This window comes from Nyctereutes procyonoides, unplaced genomic scaffold (genome assembly GCF_905146905.1).
Source record: "Nyctereutes procyonoides isolate TBG_1078 unplaced genomic scaffold, NYPRO_anot_genome, whole genome shotgun sequence".
Taxonomy (NCBI): Eukaryota; Metazoa; Chordata; class Mammalia; order Carnivora; family Canidae; genus Nyctereutes; species Nyctereutes procyonoides.
This window is the reverse complement of record NW_026575122.1, coordinates 24,046,680-24,073,021: the sequence shown is the minus strand read 5'-3', so window position 1 is coordinate 24,073,021 and position 26,342 is coordinate 24,046,680. Positions and strand designations below refer to the sequence as shown.

The 26,342-nt window shown below is 39.5% G+C and overlaps 1 protein-coding gene across 1 annotated transcript in view; it reads left to right on the top strand.

Moving 5' to 3' along the window:
* The window catches only part of ANO4 (anoctamin 4), a 327,266-nt gene that overhangs the window by 271,412 nt on the left and 29,512 nt on the right, over nt 1-26,342 (top strand). Inside the window, exons 18-22 of the mRNA XM_055336489.1 lie at nt 12,435-12,471; nt 14,516-14,627; nt 15,604-15,661; nt 15,800-15,897; nt 17,642-17,784. Coding sequence (XP_055192464.1) covers nt 12,435-12,471; nt 14,516-14,627; nt 15,604-15,661; nt 15,800-15,897; nt 17,642-17,784 — 448 coding nt within the window. The remainder of the gene's footprint in view (nt 1-12,434; nt 12,472-14,515; nt 14,628-15,603; nt 15,662-15,799; nt 15,898-17,641; nt 17,785-26,342) is intronic.

The following is a 26,342-nucleotide window of genomic DNA, read 5'->3' as shown; positions in this document are numbered from 1 at the left end:
GAGCTGATGGCTGGGCAGCAAACTGCCTGACAGGAGATGCACTCAGTTCTGTGGATTGAGAAGCCTTGAGGCAAATTTCGGCTCCAGGGTTTCCTACGGGGGAAGATTAGGCAAGCCACTAGCTCTCTCCAAATCTTAGTTCCCTCATTTACCCAGTGAGTTAACCCTGTATGGATACCCTTTGGAGACTCAGAGAAAACATATTTTGAAGGCCCAGACCAGACTCTGACATAGTTCAACAGTGTTGGTTCCCATATCCTTTTGTTTTCTTAAAGATTTTATTTTTTTTAATAAATTTATTTTTTATTGGTGTTCAATTTACCAACATACAGGATAACACCCAGTGCTCATCCCATCAAGTGCCCCTCTCAGTGCCCGTCACCCATTCACCCCCACCCCCCGCCCTCCTCCCCTTCCACCACCCCTAGTTCGTTTCCCAGAGTTAGGAGTCTTCCATGTTCTGTCTCCCTTTCTGATATTTCCCACACATTTCTTCTCCCTTCCCTTATATTCCCTTTCACTATTATTTATTCCCCAAATAAATGAGAACATATAATGTTTGTCCTTCTCCGATTGACTTACTTCACTAAGCATAATACCCTCCAGTTCCATCCACGTTGAAGCAAATGGTGGGTATTTGTCGTTTCTAATGGCTGAGTAATATTCCATTGTATACATAAACCACATCTTCTTTGTCCATTCATCTTTTGATGGACACCAAGGCTTCCACAGTTTGGATATTGAGGACATTGCTGCTATAAACATTGGGGTGCAGGTGTCCCGGCGTTTCATTGCATCGGAATCTTTGGAGTAAATCCCCAACAGTGCAATTGCTGTCATAGGGCAGGTCTATTTTTAACTCTTTGAGGAACCTCCGCACAGTTTTCCAGAGTAGCTGCACCAGTTCACATTCCCACCAACAGTCCAGGAGGGTTCCCTTTTCTCCGCATCCTCTCCAACATTTGTGGTTTCCTGCCTTGTTAATTTTCCCCATTCTCACTGGTGTGAGGTGGTATCTCATTGTGGTTTTGATTTGTATTTCCCTGATGGCAAGTGATGCAGAGCATTTTCTCATGTGCATGTTGACCATGTCTATGTCTTCCTCTGTGAGATTTCTCTTCATGTCTTTTGCCCATTGCATGATTGAATTGTTTGTTTCTTTGCTGTTGAGTTTAATAAAGTTCTTTATAGATCTTGGAAACTAGCCCTTTATCTGATACATCATTTGCAAATATCTACTCCCATTCTGTAGGTTGTCTTTAGTTTTGTTGACTGTATCCTTTGCTGTGCAAAAGCTTCTTATCTTGATGAAGTCCCAATAGTTCATTTTTGCTTTTGTTTCTTTTGCTTTCGTGGATGTATCTTGCAAGAAGTTACTGTGGCTGAGTTCAAAAAGGGTGTTGCCTGTGTTCTCCTCTAGGATTTTGATGGAATCTTGTCTCACATTTAGATCTTTCATCCATTTTGAGTTTATCTTTGTGTATGGTACAAGAGAGTGGTCTAGTTTCATTCTTCTGCATGTGGATGTCCAATTTTCCCAGCACCATTTATTGAAGAGACTGTCTTTCTTCCAGTGGATAGTCTTTCCTCCTTTATCAAATATTAGTTGACCATAAAGTTGAGGATCCACTTCTGGGTTCTCTATTCTGTTCCATTGATCTATGTGTCTGTTTTTGTGCCAGTACCACACTGTCTTGATGACCACAGCTTTGTAGTACAACCTGAAATCTGGCATTGTGATGCCCCCAGCTATGGTTTTCTTTTTTAAAATTCCCCTGGCTATTTCGGGTCTTTTCTGATTCCACACAAATCTTAAAATAATTTGTTCTAACTCTCTGAAGAAAGTCCATGGTATTTTGATAGGGATTGCATTAAACGTGTAAATTGCCCTGGGTAACATTGATATTTTCACAGTATTAATTCTGCCAATCCATGAGCATGGAATATTTTTCCATCTCTTTGTGTCTTCCCCAATTTCTTTCAGAAGTGTTCTATAGTTTTTAGGGTATAGATCCTTTACCACTTTGGTTAGGTTTATTCCTAGGTATCTTATGCTTTTGGGTGCAATTGTAAATGGGATTGACTCCTTAATTTCTCTTTCTTCAGTCTCATTGGTAGTATATAGAAATGCCTCACTCACTTCTGGGCATTGACTTTGTATCCTGCCACGCTACCAAATTGCTGTATGAGTTCTAGCAATCTTGGGGTGGAGGCTTTTGGGTTTTCTATGTAGAGTATCATGTCATCAGCAAAGAGGGAGAGTTTGACTTCTTTGCCAATTTGAATGCCTTTAATGTCTTTTTGTTGTCTGATTGCTGAGGCTAGGACTTCCAGTACTATGTTGAATAGCAGTGGTGAGAGTGGACATCCCTGTCTTGTTCCTGATCTTAGGGGAAAGGCTCCCAGTGCTTCCCCATTGAGAATGATATTTGCTGTGGGCTTTTTGTAGATGGCTTTTAACATGTTGAGGAATATTCCCTCTATCCCTACACTCTGAAGAGTTTTGATCAGGAATGGATGCTGTATTTTGTCAAATGCTTTCTCTGCATCTATTGAGAGGATCATATGGTTCTTGGTTTTTCTCTTGCTGATATGATGAATCACATTGATTGTTTTACGAGTGTTGAATCAGCCTTGTGTCCTGGGGATAAATCCTACTTGGTCATGGTGAATAATTTTCTTAATGTATTGTTGGATCCTATTGGCTAGTATCTTGTTGAGAATTTTTGCATCCATGTTCATCAGGGATATTGGTCTGTAATTCTCCTTTTTGGTGGGGTCTTTGTCTGGTTTTGGAATTAAGGTGATGCTGGCCTCATAGAACGAATTTGGAAGTACCCCATCTCTTTCTATCTTTCCAAACAGCTTTAGTAGAATAGGTATGGTTTCTTCTTTAAACGTTTGATAGAATTCCCCTGGGAAGCCATCTGGCCCTGGACTTTTGTGTCTTGGGAGGTTTTTGGTGACTGCTTCAATTTCCTCCCTGGTTATTGGCCTGTTCAGGTTTTCTATTTCTTCCTGTTCCAGTTTTGGTAGTTTGTGGCTTTCCAGAAATGCGTCCATTTCTTCTAGATTGCCTAATTTATTGGTGTAGAGCTGTTCATAATATGTTTTTAAAATCGTTTGTATTTCCTTGGTGTTGGTAGTGATCTCTCCTTTCTCATTCATTATTTTATTAATTTGAGTCTTATCTATCTTCTTTTTAATAAGACTGGCTAATGGTTTATCAATCTTATTAATTCTTTCAAAGAACCAACTCCTGGTTATGTTGATCTGTTCCACAGTTATTCTGGTCTCGATTTCGTTGAGTTCTGCTCAAATCTTTATTAACTCTCTTCTTCTGCTGGGTGTAGGATCTATTTGCTGTTTTTTCTCTAGCTCCTTTTTGTGTAAGGTTAGCTTTTGTATTTGAGTTCTGTCCAGTTTTTGAATGGATGCTTGTATTGCGATGTATTTCCCCTTAGGACTGCTTTTGCCGCATCTCAAAGATTTTGAACGGTTGTATCTTCATTCTCATTAGTTTCCATGAATCTTTTTAATTCTTCCTTAATTTCCTGGCTGACCCTTTCATCTTTTAGCAAGATGGTCCTTAACCTCCACGTGTTTGAGGTCCTTCCAAACTTCTTGTTGTGATTTAGTTCTAATTTCAAGGCATTATGGTCTGAGAATATGCAGGGGACAATCCCAATCTTTTGGTATTGGTTCAAACCCGATTTGTGACCCAGTATGTGGTGTATTCTGGAGAAAGTTCCATGTGGACTTGAGAAGAATATGTATTCACTTGAGTTTGGATGTAAAGTTCTGTAGATATCTGTGAAATCTATCTGGTCCAGTGTATCATTTAAAGCTCTCGTTTCTTTGGAGATGTTGTGCTTAGAAGACCTATCGAGGGTAGAAAGCGCTAGATTGAAGTCACCAAGTATAAGTGTATTATTATCTAAGTATGTCTTAACTTTGGTTATTAATTGATTGATATATTTGGCAGCTCCAACATTCAGGATATATATTGAGGATTGTTAAGTCCTCTTGTTGGATAGATCCTTTAAGTATGAGATAGTGTCCCTCTTCATCTCTCACTACAGTCTTCGGGGTAAATTTTAGTTTATCTGATAAAGGGATGGCTACGCCTGCTTTCTTTTGAGGACCATTTGAATGGTAAGTGGTTCTCCAACCTTTTATTTTCAGGTTGTAGGTGTCCTTCTGTCTAAAATGAGTCTCTTGTAGACAGCAAATAGATGGGTCCTGCTTTTATATCCAGTCTGAAACCCTGCGCCTTTTGATGGGGTCATTAAGCCCTTTCACGTTCAGAGTTACTATTGAAAGGTATGAGTTTAGTGTCATCATGATATCTATTCATTCCTTGTTTTTGTGGATTGTTCCACTGAACTTCTTCTTAAAGGGGAATTTTAAGAGTCCCCCTTAAAATTTCTTGCAGAGCTGGTTTGGAGGTCACATATTCTTTCAGTTCCTGCCTGTCTTGGAAGCTCTTTATCTCTCCTTCCATTTTGAATGAGAGCCTTGCTGGATAAAGTATTCTTGGTTGCATGTTCTTCTCATTTAGGACCCTGAATATATCCTGCCAGCCCTTTCTGGCCTGCCAGGTCTCTGTGGAGAGGTCTGCTGTTACCCTAATACTCCTCCCCATAAAAGTCAGGGATTTCTTGTCTCTTACTGCTTTAAGGATCTTCTCTTTATCTTTGGAATTTACAACCTTAACTATTAAATGTCGAGGTGTTGAACGGTTTTTATTGATTTTAGGGGGGGATCTCTCTATTTCCTGGATCTGAATGCCTGTTTCCCTTCCCAGATTAGGAAAGTTTTCAGCTATGATTTGTTCAAATACATATTCTGGCCCTCTGTCCATTTTGGTGCCCTTGGGAACCCCAATTAAACGTAGGTTTTTCTTCCTCAGGCTGTCGTTTATTTCCCTTAATCTATCTTCATGGTCTTTTAATTGTGTGTCTCTTTTTTCCTCAGTTTCCCCCTTTGCCATCAACTTGTCTTCTATGTCACTCACTCGTTCTTCCACCTCATTAACCCTCGTCGTTAGGACTTCTAGTTTGGATTGCATCTCATTTGATTGATTTTTAATTTCTACCTGATTGGATCTAAATTCTGCAGTCATGAAGTCTCTTGAGTCCTTTATGCTTTTTTCTAGAGCCACCAGTAACTGTATAATAGTGCTTCTCAATTGGCTTTCTGACATTGAATTGTAATCCAGATTTTGTAACTCTGTGGGAGAGAGGACAGTTTCTGATTCTTTCTTTTGAGGTGAGGTTTTCCTTCTAGTCATTTTGCTCAGTGCAGAGTGGCCAAAAACAAGTTGTAATGGGAAAAGGAGAAAAAGAGAGGAGAGAAAGAAGGAAAGAAAAGAGAAAAAAAAGAAAAAAAGGAAGAAAAAAAAGAAAAAGAGAAAGAAAAAGAAAGAAAGGGGGAAAAAGGGTGGGGGAAGCAAACAAATCAAAAATCAAAAAAAAAAAAAAAAACCACGGGGGAGTATCTCCTGATTCTGTATACTTTAAGTCTAACTTCCCCTGGAACTTGTCCGTCTAGCTGGTCTTCTGGGGGGGGGGGTGGGGCCTGCTGTGCTGATTTTCAGGTGTTAGCACTTGGGGGAGCTGCTCTGCCCCCTGCATGCTGCAGGGCTCAGTGGGGGTTGTTTACCCCGTGAGGCCCCAGGAGGAACAACCGCAGTGGCGGGGCCAGCTCTGGAAGCCTGGATTCAGCCCCCCCAGTAACTCCAGAGCTCTCCGTCTGCAGGGCCTGGAGGCTCCAGGGCGGGGCCGCTGATGTGCTCAGCTCGGGGCAGGAGCGTCCTCACTGTCCTGGGCCCTCCCGGCCTCTGCCTGTCCCGGGGGAGGCCGGATCCTGGGCTGTGTCCCGGCGCCCTGTGCTCCGGGGCCTGCGCTGGTGGATTCGCGCTCCCGCCCCGCATCCCCCTCCGCGGAGCCGCCGCCCGAGCCCCTCCGAGCTGCTCCGGGTCCCGCCGTGCGCGCTGCAGCCCTTAGGGAGCTCGGCGCACTCTCCCGGGGCGCAGGTGTCTGTTAGTGTCCCCGGGAGCCCGAGGGCATGCCCGCCCTCCTGGGTCCTGCTCTAACTCCCTGCGAGCCCCTTTCCGCCCGCCCGGGAAGGTTGGTGCAGCTCCTGCTCCTCCGGGACGGGGCTCTCCTGTCCTGGGGACACTCGCCCCGGCCTCAGCCCGGCTCCTCGCGGGGCCCCTCCCCCTCGGAGGCCTTTTGTTCCTTTATTTCTTTTCCCCGTCTTCCTACCTTGATAGAAGCGCGAACTCTTCTCACTGTAGCGTTCCAGCTGGTCTCTTTAAATCTCAGGCCGAATTCGTAGATTTTCAGGATAATTTGAAGGTTATCTAGGTAATTTGGTGGGGACAGGTGATTTGGAGACCTTACTCTTCTGCCACCTTGCCCCTCCTCCAAGATTTTATTTTTTTTAAGATTTTATTTATTCATGAGAGACACACAGAGAGGGGCAGAGACACAAACGGAGGGAGAAGCAGGCTCCCAGCAGGGAGCCCAAAGTGGGACTATGAGGACCTGAGCTGAAGGCAGATGCTCAACCACGGAGGCACTTAGGAGTCTGAAAGATTTTATTCATCTATTTGAGAGAGAAGAGGGAGCATGAGCAGGGGGCCCATGACACGAGGTAGGGGTTGATCCCAGGATCCCGAGATCAGGACCTGAGCCCCCAGGCACCCCTCCCACCATTTCCTTCTGATTCTGAGTGACAGGAAAGTGGTGGGTATCCAAAGCATTGTTTAAGCTAACCCTCAAGGGACACCTCCAGATGGTGCTTGGGTTAATTTCGGGCTTTTCCCAGTTCTGTATTTCAGCCTGGAGGCCTCCCCTGAGCCCCCAACTCCTACATCCAACTGACCCCCGTTGTCCTCACCCGAATTCCCTCTTTTCCCTCCAGAGTCGATCCCTCCAGTTTCCCCTGAGGCAGCTGCTCAGGCTGGAAACCTTAGCATTACCCTTGACTCTTCTGTTTCTCTCCCTGTCTCCAGAGTTTGAGCACTTCTCACATATCTCTAAGTCCCCCTTTGGTCCACGACCCCAGCAGCCCCCACCTGGTGGCTCTCTAGCTGGTCTCCTGGCTCCCACATTTAGACTCCTCACAACAACTCATGTGCACGTCTTACCTGTGAGCCAGCCCCTGTGTCAGAATAAAAGGTCGTGTCTTCCTGTGACCTCTGCTTCTGGCCCCAGCAACATGTCTGACCTTGTCTCCTCCCTGCTCACTCTGCCCGTCCTGCTCCAGGCTGGCCTTCCCTGTGTTCCCTGAATGTGCTGGGCATGCTCTCACTCCAGGGCTTTTTATTTGCCTGTCTCTCTGCCTGGAATAGCTTCTCCATGGCCTCTGCATGACTTGCTCCCTTACCTCCTTCGTGTCTCTGTTCAGATGTTACTTTTCTAATACAAGGCTTCCACGGTCACTCAGTTTTAGAATTGTAACCTGTTCCTGCCACCTGACAATTTCCTGTCTCCTTGCCTGCTCTGTATTTCTCTGTGGTACTTATTACCCTAAAATATGCTGTTTTTAATTTATTTAATATTATATGTCTTCTCCATTGGAATATAGGCCCATGAGGGCAAAAACTTTTGGCTATTTTTTTTTTACTCTTACTATTTCCCTGTGTCTAGAACATGGCCTAGCACATAGTAGTAAATTGCAGTATGCAGTAAATATGCATAAATTGCAGTATGCAGAATATGCAGTAAATTGTGTTATTATTTGCAGAATAAATAACATTATTTGCTGACATTGTTAGATTTGAGGTCAACCTATACATAAAAATACTGACATTGGGGATGCCTGGGGAGCTCATTGGTTGAGAGTCTGCCTTCAGCTCAGGTCGTGATCCCGGAATCCTGGGATTGAGTCCTGCGTGGGGCTCCCTGCAGGGAGCCTGCTTCTCCCTCTGCCTGTGTCTCTGCCTCTCTCTGTGTACCTCATGAATAAATAAATAAAATCTTTTTAAAAATTTATAATAATAGTAAACAACTTAATTTAGCATTGTTAAGTCAACTAGTAATCACTAATGAAGTAGTTGATATATTATTACTGCTATTACTATTACCATTTATTGTTATTATTAAAATACACAGGAACCTCTTTATTATTTTAGAAATAATAAGTTTCAGAATCCAGAAGTGCTAAAAATGATAAAAGGGTAGTTGTTGATCACTTGACATATGATTGTGTAACTCTGCGGTCAAGTGGAGGTTGAGAGTGCATGTGTGGCACCCTGGCACTCTCTCCTCCAGGACTCTGCTAGCCTTAAAGCTAATCGTGGAATATATGCACTGAGAAGGGGGTGATTCATAGTGAAATTAACCAAACAGCCAGAGCAGTGAAAGATTCTGCGTCCAGGTAATTTGCAATGAATTAAAGCTCTCTTTTTCTCTAATGTCTTGTTAAAATTTAATTTATACATCTGAAGAAATAAATACATGTGATGACTCTATAAATACATGGTTGCTCATACATTTGGAGCAGAGATACCAATGTTGTCAGAGTCATGCTTTAACTGGAAATCCCGCAATCTCTACTTCCTGAGACACAACCAAGAAAAGAGAAAGTAAACTAAAAATGGAGAAGGGAGCATAGGAAGTGGGGAAACTATATAGTTATGGACAACACAAAGCACTTACTATGTGCTGGAAGCTAGACTACTAGGCGTTTCCATGTTTTATCTAACAAGCATTTCAGAGTCACCAAAATGGATGATGTACAGTCTACACATGTACTATTCTTACGAATACGCTTAAGGGGTATTTTCATTTATTTCAGGTACAGGTGAACACCTTAGGTGTTCCAATTCTCACCAACACCAGACTAGAAATACAGAAAGTTACTCAGGCAAGAATTCTGACAAGGGCAGAAAATACAAGCCATAGCAAGGGAAAAGAAAGAAAAAAAACATACGTAAGAACTCTCAAAGAAGCATCATCCAAGACCTTTTTGTGTGAGAAGCAATCAGCTTATTGTCCTCAGCCCTTCTCTGATGACATCCCCAGCTCAGCACACACATTCATAGTCCTCTCTTACCCTCTGAAGCCTTGCAGGTTTCATTATGAAGGCAACTGAGTGTGTAATATAGTTTGGAAAGGTTTTCATCAGAATATGCAGAAAATAAAAAAGTAAGTCCTTAAGAAGCAAGTATCACATAAGTGACAAATGACAGACTAGTAACTATAATGTAGTTTTGACCAGTTCATGACGAAACTATCTGCTGGCTTCTGAAATTACTCAATTTAAGATATTTTCATGACCCTACAATACCCATCTTTATAGCTACATAAATTATTTTCAACTATTTAAAATTTTGGCCATACTGGTCTTGCCAAAAAAAAAAAATTTTAGACATGAATCATTAATACTTTCCATTGATTGAATATAAAGACCTTGAGAGCTAGATTGGTTTTTAACTTATGTTCAGTATGGCCTCTAATTTTTAAATAATATTGTTATAGGTCACATACCCTGTTTTCCAACCCTAACTGAAGAAGTAGCTCTATAAGGGGTGCATATTTTCTAGATTTTATGATGTGTATTTACTCGTTTTTGTTTTGGGGGTTTTTCATGTATTTACTCTTATGTAGTATGTACTTTAAAAATAAAATCTGTTTGATAAAAATATTCTACGTTTGGGGGCACCAGAGTGACTTAGTTAAGCATCTCTATTTTTTTTTTTAAGATTTATTTATTAATTCATTCAGAGAGAGAGGCAGGCAGAGACACAGGAAGAGGGAGAAGCAGGCCCCATGCAGGGAGCCCGATGCAGGACTCGGTCCTGGGTCTCCAGAATCACGCCCTGGGCTGCAGGCGGCGCTAAACCGCTGCGCCACTGGGGCTGCCCGGAAAGACCAGTTTTTTTTTTTTTTTTTTAATTTATGATAGTCACAGCGAGAGAGAGAGAGAGAGAGAGAGAGAGAGAGAGAGAGAGAGAGAGAGAGAGGCAGAGAGAGAAGCAGGCTCCATGCATCGGGAGCCCGACGTGGGATTCGATCCCGGGTCGCCAGGATCGCGCCCTGGGCCAAAGGCAGGCGCTAAACCACTGCGCCACCCAGGGATCCCCAGTTAAGCATCTCTTGATCTCAGGGTCATGAGTTCAAGCCCTACATTCAGCTCCCAGAGTAGAGCCCCCTTTCAAAAAAAAAAAAAGTATTCTGAATCCCAACAAAATATTATGCTTCTTAATGACTGGGTAAGGGGCACTTCCTAGTTTTCATCTTATTTCTTCTTGAAAAATAAATCCTTCAGAGATGGAATGAATAGGTTGGATTTTTCTTGCTCCTTATCATACAATTTAAATCCTATGCTTCTTCACTAGGGACCAAAGAACATCTCAATATGGTTGTCACAAACAAAAGGTGCCAACAGAGTATATCCCAGGAGGAAACTAAAAGTTATAACCATCCTTTTTACCCAGCCATACCAATAAGAATCTGCTATTTCATTATACTCTGAACAGTGAAAACCACAGTGTTTTATTCCAAAAAGTGAACCAGAAAATACGGCTTGCATCAGAACAAGCCCACATGCACTGACTAGGTAGACAAGATCAAAATAGAAGTACTCATAGCTTCTTGTGGAAATGTACCTAAGATCAGAAAGCTTTTCAACAATCACAGATTTTAACTCACAATTTGTGGCATCCAGTTTTGAAACATATTTTCTACTGCTTTTATCAGAACAAACCATCCATGATTTCTATCTCAACTGCCTGATGAGAAATCAAACCTTTTCCAGAAAGCACTCATCTGAAGGTCTCTTGCTGGCTGTCAGGCCCTCTGCTTATGTGCCCTTTGTGGTTGCATCCTGCTCAAAGCCTCACTGTCCATCTGTGTGCATCTTAAACTTTTACAAAATGTTCACAGATACCATGGATCCCAGTGATGTCCTTGTATACTTTGCCTTATTTTTCAAAAGGTTAATATTAATCATATTTTGACTTCCAGGCTGCTCCTTTTTTGAGTCCCATTTTTTTCAGTGTCCAAACCAAAATAACATTGGCATGTCACCAGCTACGAAGACCTGTGGGACAAGAATGCAAAGTGAGGCACATAGACAAAAGCATGTCAACACAAAAGACAGAAAGGATAAACTGGATAATCAAAAATTGTATTTTGAAAAGGGTGTCTCACTAGTCAAATCTAATTTTCCTTGGAAATTACGTAATTAACTTTAATGATAGAGTGTATTTGTAACAGTAAAAATATAGTTTATTAAAACATCTGTCCTGATCTGTGGTTAACCGGTATTTTTCAGATAAAATGTGTGACTGTACCACAGGATTTCTTATTGAAAATCACACCGATTTCTTTTAGTTTTTGACTCCAAGAGCCTGTGGCTTCTATACACAAAATTTGATGCCTTGACCATATAAATTATCTTACTATAGCAAACTATAGTCCTTGCTGAAAGTTTAGAGTCCTACAATCAGTATTTTACCTAATTCTGTAGTTAGCAGAAGTCTTGGATAAGAGAATTCAAAAGTTTGGAAGGACTTTTTAAGGTCAATGAGTCTAATACCCTTTCTCAGTCACGTAAAAGAAAAACAGTGGTCTGAAGAAGAAAGGAGGTAATGTGCCCAAACGCTACAGCTTGCTGGCTGGAAGAAGAGTCATAATTCCAGCCTAGGGAATTTTAACCAATGTATGTTCACTCTTTTAATCTAAATGTGGTCTTAATTTTCATGTTTTTCCAATCCCTTTGTCTAGTTTTCCTTTCCAGCTTACCATCTCTCATTTTAGAGAAGACATTTGTTCTTTTTCTCGATTTATACCCTTTCTGGGGAATCACCTAGAGCTGGGTTTTCCCTGAACTGTACCCCCTGCACTTCCATATACACATGTGTGCAGATGCACTCACACACACACACTTTCCCTTCCCTCTTAGGACCCTCCATTTGCCAGATGGCTGGGTGAGTTAAGGATGCATCTGATGCACTAATGGAAAAACAAGAGTATCAAAACCTTAGGAGTTCCCAGGAAGGTTTCATTACTTCTGTATTTATGAATGCTCTCATCTAGAAAATACAGCAGTCCATAAACAATGAGATTACAAAATCTTGCCATCGGAATCAGTCCTAGAGATGCCGAGGTCCAGGGATGTTGTGATTTGCCCAGCATCCCTTACCAAGCTGGTAATTAGAAGCAGCGAGCCCTTGTTGCCACAGAATTATCCACTCCCACATAGACAGTGAGATTTTTAAAATAGTAAAATGGGACTTTGTGCATTTCTTTCTTGCCCTGAAAGGACACAACTATTTGTTTACAATGTTTTCATTGTTGAGTAACAGACAGTTAATGAAATTATTTTCACTCATGACTCGATTACCTATTTCCTTTATACTTATGGATTTTATAGCATCAACAGGGTTTTTTGTTAAATATATGAAATTTATTTTACAGCTCTATGAAAAAGTTGCACTTCTTCTGACAAATTTAGGTAAGTGAGACCCTTCTAATTTCATGGCACAGTATTGTAGTCTGGGAATTATCTTTTTAAAGATGTCTCTGAAACACTGCTGAAAAGAAATATATTCTTTTTATTTTGAATTGCATACATTAGTTCTTTGCCTTCAACAGGACATTTTCAATACATCTAGTAATTGGGGGATCATTCCTAGTTAAAGCTTTCAAACCAGTCATAAACATTATCTCTCAGGAGCTAATGTAATTTAAAGCAGGTTTTCTCTTCATGCACAAAAAATATAGTAGCACAAAAGGAGTGAATAAAATGCCCAGAGCCATTTAGAGTTCATTTGCTATCGCCTATAATTTTTATTTAATTAGAGATGGATCAGGTTTTCGTGGCACATGAATCCACAGCAAGGTTAATTGCTTTGAAGACTAGGGGCCTTTTGCCAGGAATGTAGGCCGCCTAACCATTACTGACATTTATAGATATAACATTCATCTGGACAAGTCACCCCTGAGAACACTTCTCTGACTTCATAAAGCATTAGAACAATCTGGTAGCTGACTGTACCCTGCACATTTTCCACGTTTTCAAGATGTAGAGATTGTCCCAATTTTATTAATGAAACATTAGTCATTTTACTCTATGCAAGTTGAGAAAATTACATGCTCCCACACACATACACCTATTGTAGCACGTTCCCATAGGTAGCTTGTCTGGAGGGGGAAGAAATCACAAAAGTGCCTTTATTTATAATAATCATTATAATACAAGATGCCATTGATTGAGCCTTTCTATCTGCCAGATACAGAGCTAGCTAGGTACCAGGCATGTCTCCTTTAATGTCATTAAAATCCTCCATCATTACCACCCCTTGCCCAAAAAGGCAGAAAGAGGCTTATATCCACAGAAGAGGTAACTGCATTGGCAGATTGTGTCCAGTGGCACCTTGATCCAGGCTTGCAAAGGTGCCAAGGAGATACAGCCCTGGCCCATCTGTGGCTGGGATGCCTGAGCACCCACCCAGCTGCCTGACAACCTGAGAGACCTTCCTGTGTAACCAATAGTTCAGTAGCAGAAGTGAAGTAAAACTAAAACCCTTTAAAGATACTTTGTCTTTTTTTCCCTCAACAGCCTTGTTAAATATGATTCTCCCTCCCCTTCTCAGATATGCTCGCAGCAAGCATTTTGAGTGATAATTAGCGGAAAAGGAATTGATGGTGTAAAATAGTAAAAAGCAGTTAGAAGCTTAGGAAATATGGAAACAGAGAACGTACGATGGCATTAAATACATTTTCTTTGGCGTTGCTTGGGTTGAGGATGCAGTTCCTAGGGAAGGAAAGGTAGGTACATTTGACGTGAGGTGTCAAGTTGTACGTTTGATTCATATTTTGATTCCTAACACTGTCCAAAGAGCATTTGCTTTATGGAAGTCAAAATACAAGGAGATGAGAATTGGTGCCTGATTGAGGTCAGGATACTGTAAGATACAGATGGTGATATACAATTAAAGCTCTAAAATGAGGTCATCCCCTTGGTTTTTGTCTATAAGAATGAAAAATGTTGGATGAGGGTGACAGGCACAGAAGTCAGATAGTCTCAGCATTCTGAGAGGGGGTCTGCCTCCCTCTTATGCAGCAGCACCAGGCATTTCACCAGAATAGAATTTGAGAAGAAGGAATTAATAAGGATCCAGGAGGGGACCTGACCCCACCCAGACCCTACCCCACAGGTGGAAATTAAGGGCAAAAGGGAATGAGGCCCCTTCAGCCTGGCTGTGTCTCCTCCAGGCTCTCTGAACACCCCATCACAGCAGAACAAACCAGATATTTCGTACCCTCTCACACATCAGTCAGTGCTGCTCCCTGCACCCTTGTTGGGGCTGTTCTGCAAGCTTGAGGATCCCATGGGTGGTCCATTCCATCACACGCCATACATAGGCAAACTGGGGTCTCCTGTGGCTCCCTTAGGACACCTCTGCTCCCACCCTTTGTGTACAGGGAGTGGGGCAGAGGGAGCTGAGGAGGAGTCAAGTGCAACCTTGCAAGCTCTACTCCCCTTTTGTCCACAGAACAGCCTCGCACAGAGTCCGAGTGGGAGAACAGCTTCACCCTGAAGATGTTTCTCTTTCAGTTTGTCAATCTGAACAGCTCCACATTTTACATCGCATTCTTTCTTGGAAGGTAAGGACCTGGTCTCTCCATGGTTCTGCAGGCCAGGGACAGAGCACTCAGCGGTCGCTGATGAGGGTGACAGAGGAGCACCTCCTTTAGAGTGATCCATAAAAGGGTAAAAAGTGATCAGCCTCCTCCTCTCCCTTCCCATTCCCCTCCTGGAGAATGGTGGCTCCACTCACAAGTGACCTATGCACCATTTCTTGCTAAGGTTCACAGAGGAAAAGCATTTGTACAAGTGAAGGATGGATTTTAAAACCTGTGGGCTCCCTCTGCACCTGAGTTAGGCCCCTGGATCTCACATCTATATGAGGAGGAGGCCTAATGGGGAGGGTGGCCTGCAGTGTGTCCTGGACATCTGCCTTCACACAGAGGGAAGGATATCCAGACAGGAAAGAGCTGACACAGGATGCCAGAGGAGAGTGGTCAGCTTCTGAATCCAGCAGTGCTAGGATTGGGAAAGGCTCCTGTGTTAAGTAGTCAATGTCCTATAAATTCCTTTGCACTGGGAAATATTTTGTGAGATAAGAACCAGAAACGGGTGACTTTTGGGTTTTGGTGGGACAGATACAGTCGCTTCCCTCAGTATCAAGCTACTTCAGTGTGGACTTCTAGTCAAACAGTAAAGTTGTTTTTTTTTTTTAAAAAAAAAAAAAAACTATTATTCAAAAAGATCAGAATGTGTTTCAGTCCAACATGCTGTGTGTTACACAGGCCAGAGCACTTATTTAACAGAAAATGTTCAGAGTCACATGCAAGCAGCAAGGGCTGGCCTCTGTGGTCAGCAGCCCAGACAGTTCAGAAGGAAAATTTTCCCTGGAGAATTCCAGGAGCTGCAGTACGTACAACAGCCCTGCAGTTTCCTGAATCCCTCAGACCTGACTATACCAGTCCTTTTCACTGGAGGGTGTGCCAATCTGAGCATAATAGTCAACAAGAACTTAGACCTACAGATACTAATGGTTTGTTTTTCTGTGTGTTGAAGATTTACAGGACACCCAGGTGCCTACTTGAGGCTGATAAACAGATGGAGACTAGAAGAGGTCTGTATCCTTCCATCACTCCTTATTTTCTACCCCCTTGCAGTAAATGGTCTCGGGCAACTTTGTGCAAATTAGAAACCAGACACTCTTTCTTCCTCTCCATTGATTCTGGAATCTCTGTGTTTGCTTACCTCGCAGTGCCACCCTAGTGGATGCCTTATTGATCTCTGTATGCAAATGGGTATTATAATGGTGCTAAAGCAGACCTGGAATAATTTCATGGAACTTGGCTACCCGTAAGTACCATAGACCTCTACCATTGAGATGCAGCATTGCTCATTATTGGCTTTTCTAGGTGTGGCAAGTAAGATAAGCAATGCAGACTCAGCAGTTAGGCCAGTACACGTGCCTAGAGCTCAGTGTTCATGCTCAGTGACTCAAAGGCAGTCATGAAAGTAATAAACGTTGGCTCTTTAGGAAGATTCAGTATAAGGAGTATCAACAGATAGTGAATATTCTTTTAAACAAAGTCTCCGTGGGGCCCTAAATATTGAACATTTGCTTGCAGCTTCTTTAAATAATGCCTCCGACCCTGAAGCTCTAGCACTGCGAGGCTCTCACTAGTTATGACCCATTAACTAGAGCTCTACTCCCCCACCCCCATGATAAATCAGGATTGGTAATTTTTTTAAAATGACCTTAAATTCAAACTGTACAGTAAAGGAATTTATGGAAAAGAGGAAAGTTTAGGGATGCAGAAAAGAAACTGGAGTCAACGTATCTTAACCAGCAAAAATATGATCATCTAGTTGATAATAGTTTAAGTTGATGACAACAGGCAAAAAGTTGAATCATTTTTGTAAAGGTAACCTTGACTTCTGCTCTGTTTGTTTAGCTCTGGTCAGTGAAGTTTTAAAGAAACATAAATCAGCAACTTCTATTTCTGCTTTAATTCCACACCTACTGGTTTTCATGTCAGCTTGGTTAGAGAACTCTAGGTTTCAAGGAGGACCACTCATCCAAAGCAATTAGCTAGAACTTGGTTCACTTCGAAAAAGTCACCTCTTAGCTCTCAAAACCTATGCCAGCAATTTTCCATTCTTAGATTTATTTCTAGAAAATGTTTTCCAAGTGCCTGATGTTTTCTATAAAGCTTTTTTATAAATGCATAAAATTTAAAAATTAGCACTACATGCTACTTTAAAGTATAAGCCATAATTTATTAAAATGTCAGAGACATCAAGAGAACATTTTATCTTCTAGTCTAATATGGATAAAGAGCAAAATTGTGAAGGAGGTCATTTGTCTTTGATACCCACCCCATTATTTCCTTTATTTCACAATTTGTTTGGGGGCTATTTTTGGCATGTCTACTCTTGGTTACCCCTCAATTTGTCCTTGTCCCCTATAGCATGCAGACCTGATCCCCACACCCATTTCCTCAGCCCTATTCCATATCATAAGATGCACTCCTGAACATTATTGAGGATTAATGTGAGAACCTTACCAGTGTAAGATGCATTTTACCAGGAATCAGAGCCCCTGTCGAGCTCACACTAAAAGCAGGCAAGTTGTGGATGCGCAGACTTCAGTGTGCCAAAAGAGGAAGCATTTAGTGGATTTGCAGAACTTCCAGGCCCTCAGTCAGAATATGCAGGTCAGCGTCCACATGGTAAGACTGCCCATGGGTCCTGAATTAAGTCAGCTAGGCCAAACCTTCCTTTACTCTGAGGTCTGGGTGTTGCCATGGTGCTAGAGGATCAGTTTCTAGATGTTCTTAGTCCCTTACCCAACCTTCCAAGGCAACATGGAACATGAGACAATTTCACGAATAGTTAGAAAGTCATTCTGTTCACTTGCAAGTACAAATGCATGAGATATAGCCATTGATACTGTCTTCCTAATCCAAGGTTTTTATTTCCTTAGCACCCTATCCTAAATATTTTTAAACTGTGGTTCTGTATTTGAACTCTGTCTTATTACTTAGGTCTTGTGAATAGTCATCTATTTCTTTTTTAAGGAATTGATCTTGTTGTGCAGGTTAATTCAGAATTGGTGGACCAGAAGGAAAGTACGACAAGAACGCGGACCTGAAAGGAAAATAAGTTTCCCACAGTGGGAAAAGGACTACAACCTTCAACCCATGAATGCGTATGGACTCTTCGATGAGTACTTAGAAATGAGTATGCAAATCTCCTGTTTTATCCTATTAATTCTAAATGCCAGTTCTAGATCCCAAGCTATATTCAGCTAGACATGCACCCTCTATCATTGAGGCAAGCAGTGTGTGGGGGTTCTCTAGCTGAATGCAGAGGAGGGAGTTTCTTACTTTAAGAAGCTCAATCCATAGAGATGTTGCCAAAAGCCTAGTCCCTTCAACCTCTTCATGACATCGTGTCCTGTCCCTCATAATCAATCACCAGGAAACAAAAATGGGTTGGAAAACTTGGTGAACCAAAAAAAAGGGGGGGGGGGAGTTATCACTCACAGCATGATTGATTCATTCATTTAGCAGACATCTACTGAGCTATGCTATGTCCAAACAGATGCCATGTTTGGCACTGGAGCTACAAGAAGGAATAAGGCATGGTCCCCACTCTTAAAGAGTCCATGGGCTAGAGGGGAGAAAGCTAGAGATATAAAGGGTAAGTGCAGTAAAGTGTCGATGCTGCAGGATCCATCAGCAGCAAGTATGGGGAGCAGCCATTTCTCTTGGTGGGGATGGCAGGAAGCTGAGAACATTTAAGCTATGCTACACTTACATTTAAGGAATTAGATTTCTTTATTAATCAAACCCAAGCTATTTATCTTGTACGTTGTACATGTACCCAAGCAATGTATCCAAGAGCATAGGCCATGGAAACAATACCAGGGTTCAGATCCTAACTCTATCACTTATTAACTATGAAACCTTAGACAATCTCTATCTCAATTTTCTCACCTCTGAAGTGGGGATAATAATGAAAGTAACTACCTCAGAGGGTTTTCGTGTGGATTAAATGAGTTAATGAACAGAAGGGCTTAGAGCAATGACGAGGCTCATAGGATACACTTGGTACATGTTATTTGTATCATCATTATTATTTTCCTGTTCTCTTCTCCCAGGGGAGAAAAGTTAAAAAAAATTGCTTAGGAAATATATTGAGTGTGTACCAGTTGTTGTCTTTTTAAAATTATGATTAAGCTCTGTAACATTGGGGTAAGAGTGGCTAGGGATGGGCGAGAGTGTGACTTCTGAAAGTAGTAGTTCTGGGAAAATCTGAAAATTAAAAGAGAGGTGGAATTGATGTTTAATGTTATTAGATTGCTTATGTCTTAAGTATCTAGTGATGTTTCTTGGAGGATGATATAATTTAGGAGAAGAAATCAATGTGGGCATTAATAATAAAATTTAATAAAGGAAATTCATTAAGAGAACCAACCATTTTGAGGTCTTTTAATGGACTTTCTCCCATAAAGAAGGAAATGAACAATAATGTTGGTATATTGAGTGCTTGAAAAGAAACTTTTATGTGGCTAGAATTAGTAGTGCTCCAAATACTGCAGTAGTTGCAGCAGGAAACAAATCTCAGAAGCATCATAAGCAGACTAGTGAACCCTGTTTCCTTCTGTTCTTCTCATTTTGTTTTCTTCATGACTTCCCTGCTTTGTTATTTATATTTTTAAATGTATTCATTGAAGTATAATATATAGTTCAGAAAGTATATAAAGAACTGTACAGATTAATAAATTTTTACAAATTTACCAATCTCTACAGGTGAGAATTTGGCAAATTATAGCCTTCAGACCAAATTGAGTCTACTGCCTGTTTTTGTAAATAAAGTTTTATTGGTTCACAGCTAAATCCATTTATTTACATATTATCTATAGTTGGTTTTGCCCAACCATATACTTGAGTAGTTTTGACAGAGACTGTCTGGCCTACCATGCCTGAAATATTTACTGTCTGGCTCCTTAAAGAAAATGTTTGCCATGTCATGTGGTCAATCAAGAAATAGAATGTTATCATTATATCATTATCAAAGAAAGCTCTTTGCTTTCTCTCCAAGTCATAACACCTTTACTAACCACTCTCTTGATTTCTAATACCATAGATTAATTTTGCCCTTTTTTTTATCTTCATGTGAATGAAATTGTACAATATGGACTGATTTATAACTGGCTTCTTTCACTCAATGACATGTGTATAAGATTCTTCTGTGTTGGTACAGGTAGTAAACTCTATTTTCATTGTGTAGAGTATTCCTAGAATGTATACCTGAAGCAAAATTATGCAGCAGGTGGAGTTTCTCTTTGATACCTCCATCTTGAGGCACATGTAGGGTTTTTCTTTCTTTTTTTTCTTTTTTGCATTTCTACTCCCAGATACTCCCCAATGTTCTCTTCTTCACACAGAAGAAGAGCTTAAATTTTATCAAATAATTTTCCTAATCTACTAAAATGTTTCTTCTTTATTACTGTGGTGAATTTCGCTGATTTTTGGTGATATTGTTAAAGTTGTTACACCAACCCAGCAACTTGAGGGAAATACTTAGTCATACTTTTTTTTCTTTATTTTTAAAAAAATATTTTAATTATTCATCAGAGACACACACAGAGAGAGAGGAAAAGACATAGGCAGAGAGAGAAACAGGCTACATGCAGGGAGCCTGATGTGGGACTCGATCCTGGGATTCCAGTCAGCTCACAAAAACTCAGAAAGGCAATTCAGTGAGTTCAGGAATAAAATTAATGAACAGAAGGACGTCTTTATCAAAGATATTAAAATTATTAAAAAAGAACCAAGTAGAAATTCTGGAGCAGAAGAATTCAGTGAATAAGATGAAGAATGCAATAGAGAGCATGGGTTAGGTGACAGAGCAAGTCAGATGGAAGAAAAAAATAAATGGCTTTGAGGATATGAATATAGAAATAATTCAGAAGAGGATAGAGAACTCAGATTTTTAAAAAATGGAACAACCCTATGAGAGGTATCAGATTCAATCATAATAGCAAATATAAGGAGAGGGAGAGGGAGAGGGAGTCAGAGAGTTTATTTAAAGAAAAAATAGCTGAGAACTTTCTAAATCAGGGAAAGGAATTGAACATACAAGTGCACAAAGCTAATAGAACACCATGTTATCTCAATGCAAAACAGATCAACCAAACACCTTCTCCAAGACACATTATAACGAAAATGTCAAAAATCAGTAATAAAGAATCTTAAAGGCATCCAGGGGAGAAAAAGTAACCTGCAATGGAATCCTCATTAGGCTAGCAGCAGATTTCTCAGAAACTCCACAGGCCAGGAGAGCTGCTTATTTACTGAAAGATAAAAATTACCCACTAAGAATACTTTATCTGGCAGTTATCCCTCAGATATGAAGGAGAAATTAAGGGTTTCCTATACAAACAAAAGTTAAAGGAGTACACCACCACTATACCTGCCTTGCAAGAAATGCTTAAAAGAGTTCTTCAAGCTGAAATGAAAAGATGCTGATTGGTGACTTTGGTACCATATGAAGGTACACAAAACTCTGGTAGAGGTGAAAAATGAATTTGGAATAGAAAACTAACCTTATAATAGGATAGTGTATTAACCCTTTAACTATAGTATAAAGGTTAAAAGAAAAAAAGCATTACAAATAACTATAGCTACTATACTTTATTAGTGAACTTACAGCATAAAAAGAGGTAAATTGTGACATCAAAAACATGAAAAGGGGGGAGTAAAAAGTGTGGAGGCTTTATAGGCAAATGAAGATGAGTTGTTATCAGCATAAAATGGACTGTTTTGCCTATGAGATATTTTATATAAGCCAGATGGCAACCACCAAGCAAAAATGTGGAGTAGATTCATGAAGCATAATAAAAGACTGAGCATATCACAGTGGAAAACACAAACTTAAGAGGTAGACAGAAAGGGAAAAATAAACAATGTAAGTACAAAACAACCAGAAGGCATAAGGTAAGATGACAGTAGTAAATCCTTACATATTAATAGTCACTCTAAATGTAAATGAACTCAGTTCACCAATTAATTAAAAGGAACAAAGCGACTGGATGGATTAAAAAACAAGAGCCATATGCTGCCATTAGGAGGCTCATTTCAGCTCTAAAGACACACATGGACTCAGCATAAAGGAATACAAGTAGAAACCAAAAGAAAGTGGGATTAGCCATACTTGTGTCAGACAAGATAGAATTCAAGGCAAAAATGGGAACAAGACAAAACTCTTATAAAATAATAAAGGGATCAATACATCAATATAATAACAGCAGGGGACTTTAATACTCCACTCTCAGCAGTGAATTGTCTCCATCCAGGTAGACAATCAACAAGGAAACATTGGAAACTAACCAAACTTTAGGCCAAGTAGGCTTAAACACATATAGAACATAGAACGTTCCATCCAATAGCAGCCGAATACATATTTCTCTCTTATGTACATGGAATATTCTCCATGATAGATCATATGGTAGGACACAAAACAAATGAGCAAATTTAATAAGAGGACTGAAATCATACCAACTAACTATTCCAACCCCAATGGTATGAAACTCAAAATGAGGAAAGCTTTAAATCTACAAATTTTGGAAACTAAACAACACACTTCTGAACAACCAATGGATCAAAGAAATCTAAAGGAAAATAAAGTATTTCAAAAGAAATGAAAATGGAAATACAAAATGCCAAAATGTATAGGAAAGACAGTTTAAAAAAAATTCCAGTACAATTAACATACAGTGGTACATTAGTTTCAGATGTACAGTACAGTTCTGTACATTACTCAGTGCTCGTCTATGATGAGTGTACTTTTAATCCCCATCTACTTTACTCATCACCCTACCTACTTCCCTTCACAGGAATTGCTAGTTTGTTCTCTATATTTAAGAGTCAAGGTTTTTGGTCTTTTTTTTTTTCTTTGTTTTTTTTTTTCTTAAACTCTAATATGAATGAAGTCATATGGTATTTGTTTTTCTCTGACCAATTTCACTTAGTATTAGACCCTGTAGGTCCAACCATGTTGTTGCAAATGGCAAGATTTCAGTGTTTTTATGGCTGAGTAATATTCTATTGTATATAAATACCACCCCTTCTTTGTCCATTCAGTGCATCTATCAGTGGACTCTTGGGTTGCTTCCATGTCTTAGCTATTTTAAGTAATCCTACAATAAACATAGGGGTGGGTGCATTGTTTTTTGATTTTGTGTTTTTGTAGTCTTTGGGTAAATACCCAGTAGTAGAATTACTGAATCATATGATAATTGTATTTTCAATTTTTTGAGGAACCTCCATACCGTTTTCCACAGTGGCTGCACTAGTTTGCATTTCCACCAACAGTGTACAAGGGTTCCTTTCTTCCCCCACACCCCCCCCTAACACTTGTTGTTTTCTGTGGTTTTTATTTTAGTCATTCTGATGGGTATGAGGTAATATTTCATTGTGGGTTTGATTTGCATTTCCCTGATGACGTGATGTTCAACGCCCTTCATGCGTCTATTCGCCATCTGTATGTCTTTTTTAAAAAGATTTTATTTCTTTATACACAAGAGACACACAGAGAGAAGCAGAGACACAGGCAGAGGGAGAAGCAGGCTCTCCACAGGGAGCCTGATGCAAGACTCGATCCCAGGACCCTAGGATCATGACACGAGACAAAGGCAGATAGATGCTCAACCACTGAGACACCCAGGGGGCCCTGTATGTCCTTTTTGGAGAAATGTTTCTTCCATGTCTTCTGCCCAATTTTTCATTGCATTAGTTGGGGGGGTGTTGTTATAAGTTATTTATATATTTTGGATATTAATCCCTTAGCAGGTACATGATTTGCAAATATCTTCTCCAATTCACTAGGTTGTCTTTTTGTTTCCTTAATGGTTTCCTTTGCTGTGCAAAAGCTTTTTATTTTGATATACTCTCAGTAGTTCATTTTTGCTTTTGTTTCCCTTGCCTTAGAAGACATATCTAGAAAAATGTTACTATGGCCAATGTTGGAAAAATTACTGCCTGTGCTCTCTTCTAGGATTTTTATGGTTTCAGATCTCACATTTAGATCTTTAATCCATTTTGAGTTTATTTTTCTATATAGAGTGAGAAAGTAGTCCAATTTTATTCATTTATCTGTAGGTGTCCAATTTTCCCAGCAACATTTGTTGAAGAGATTTTTTTTCACATTGCACATTCTTGTCTCCTCCATCGTAGATGACTTAACCATATAACTGGGCTTATTTCTGGGCTCTCTATTCTGTTCCATGATCTATGTGTCTCTTTTGCACCTGTACCATACTGTTTTGATGACTATAGCTTAGTAGTATATCTTGAAATCTGGGGTTGTGATATATCTAGTTTTGTTCTTCTGTTTCAAGATTGCTTTAGCTATTCAAGGTATTTTGTGGTTCCATACAAATTTTGGAATTTTTGGATTAGTTTAGTTCTATGAAAAATGATGCTTGTATTTTGATAGGGATTTCATTAAATCTGTAGATTGCCTTGGGGAGTGTGGACATTTTTATAATGTTAATTCTCCCAACCTGTGAGCATGGAATACATTTTCATTTGCATCCTCTTCAATTTTTTTGATCAATGTTTTATAGTTTTCACAGTACAGGTTTTTCACTTCCTTGGTTAAATTTATTCCTAGGCATTTTATTATTTTTTGGTACAATTGTTAAATGGAATTGCTTTCCTAACTTCTCTTTCTTTTACTTTGTTATTAGTGTGTAGAAATACAACAGATTTATGTATATTGATATTACATTCCACAACTTTACTGAATTTATCAGTTTTGGTAGCTTTTTGGTGAAGACTTTACGGTTTCCTATATCTATATCATGTAATCTGCAAATAATGAAAGCTTTACTACATTCTTAGCAATTTGGATGCCTTTTCTTTTTGTCTGCTTGCTGTGCCTAGGACTTCCAGTACTATGTTGAATAAAAGTGGTGAGAGTGGACATCCTTGTCTTGTTCCTGGCCATAGGGGAAAAGCTCTGTTTTCACCATTGAGTATGATGTTAGCTGTGGGTTTTTCAGATATGGCCTTTATTACGTTGAGATACATTCCCTCTAAACCTACTTTGTTGAGGATTCTTTTTTTATCATGAGTGGATGTTTTATTTGTTGAATGCCTTTTCTGCATCTATTGAAATGAACATCTGGTTTTTATCCTTTCTCTTATTGACATGATAAATCATGTTGATTGATTTATGAATATTAAACCACCCTTGTATTCTAGGAATCCCACCTGATCATGGTGAATGATTTATTTATGTATTGTTGGATTTGCTTTGCTAATATTTTGTTGAGAATAATTGCACTTATGAGATAATAGCTTGTAGTTCTCTTTTTATGTAGTATCTTTATCTGGTTTTGGTATCAGGGTAATGCTGGCCTCATAGAATGAATTTGGAAGTTTCCCTTTCTCTTCTGTTTTTTGGAGTAGTTTGAGAAGAACAGGAATTAACTCTTCCTTAAATGTTTCATAGAATTCATCTGTGAAGCTATCTGTCCTGGACTTTTCATTTGGTAGAAGTTGTTTGATAACTGATTCAGTTTCGTTGCTAGTAATCAGTCTATCAAATTTTCTATTTCCTCCTGATTCAGTTTTAGGAGATTATATATTTCCAGGAAATTATTTCTTCTAGGTTGTTCCATTTCTTGGCATGTAATTTTTCATAATATTCTCTTATAATCCTTTGTATCTCTGTGGTATTGGTTCTTATTTCTCCTTTTTCATTTCTGATTTTGAGTCTTTTTTTTTTTTGATGAGTCTGGCAAAAAGTTTATCATTATATTGATCTTTCCAAAAAAATCATCTCCTGGTTTCATTGATCTGTTCTAATATTTTTTAAATTTTCTATTTCATTTATTTCTGCACTAATTTTTATTACTTTTTTCCTTCTACTGGTTTGGAGTTTTGTTTGTTCTTTTTTTCTAGCTCCTTTAGGTATAAGGCTAGATTGTTTATTTGCGGTTTTTCTTGCTTCAACATAGGTCTGTATTGCTATAATCTTCCCTTGTAGAGCAGCTTTTGCTGCATCCCAAAGATTTTGGACCACTGTGTTTTCATTTTCATTTGTCTCCATGCATTTTTTTTTAATTTCCTCTTTGCTTTCTTGGTTGACTCATTTAATTTTTTAGTAGCATATTATTTAACTTCCATATATTTATGTTCTTTCTAGATTTTTCCTTGTGTTTGATTTCTAGTTTCATAGCATTGCGATCAGAAAAGAGTTATAATATAATTTCAGTCTTTCAAATTTGTTGAGATTTGTTTTGTGGCCTAATGTGATCTATTCTGGATAATGTTCTGTGTGCACTTGAAAAGAGTATGTATTCTGCTGTTTTAGGTTGGAATGTTCTGAATGTATCTGTTAAACCCATCTTTTCCAATGTGTCAATTCAAAGCCACTCTTTCCTTGATGATTTTCTGTTTGGAACATCTATCCATTGATGTAAATGGAGTGGTAGATTTTTATACTATTATTGTACTATTACTGATTACTTCCTTTATGTTTGTTAATAGCTGCTTTATATATCTGAGTGCTCCCATGTTGGGCCCATAAATATTTATAACTATTGTATCTTCTTATTGAATTGTTTATAAATATGTAGTTGTCCCTTTTTCTCTTGTTACAGTCTGGTTTGTTTTGTGTGTGTGTGTGTGTGTGTGTGTGTGTGTGTGTTTTGTATCTATTTTTGCACGCTGCTTATTTTTAATTTTTATTATTTTTTAAATTTATTTAAGCAGTCTGTTTTA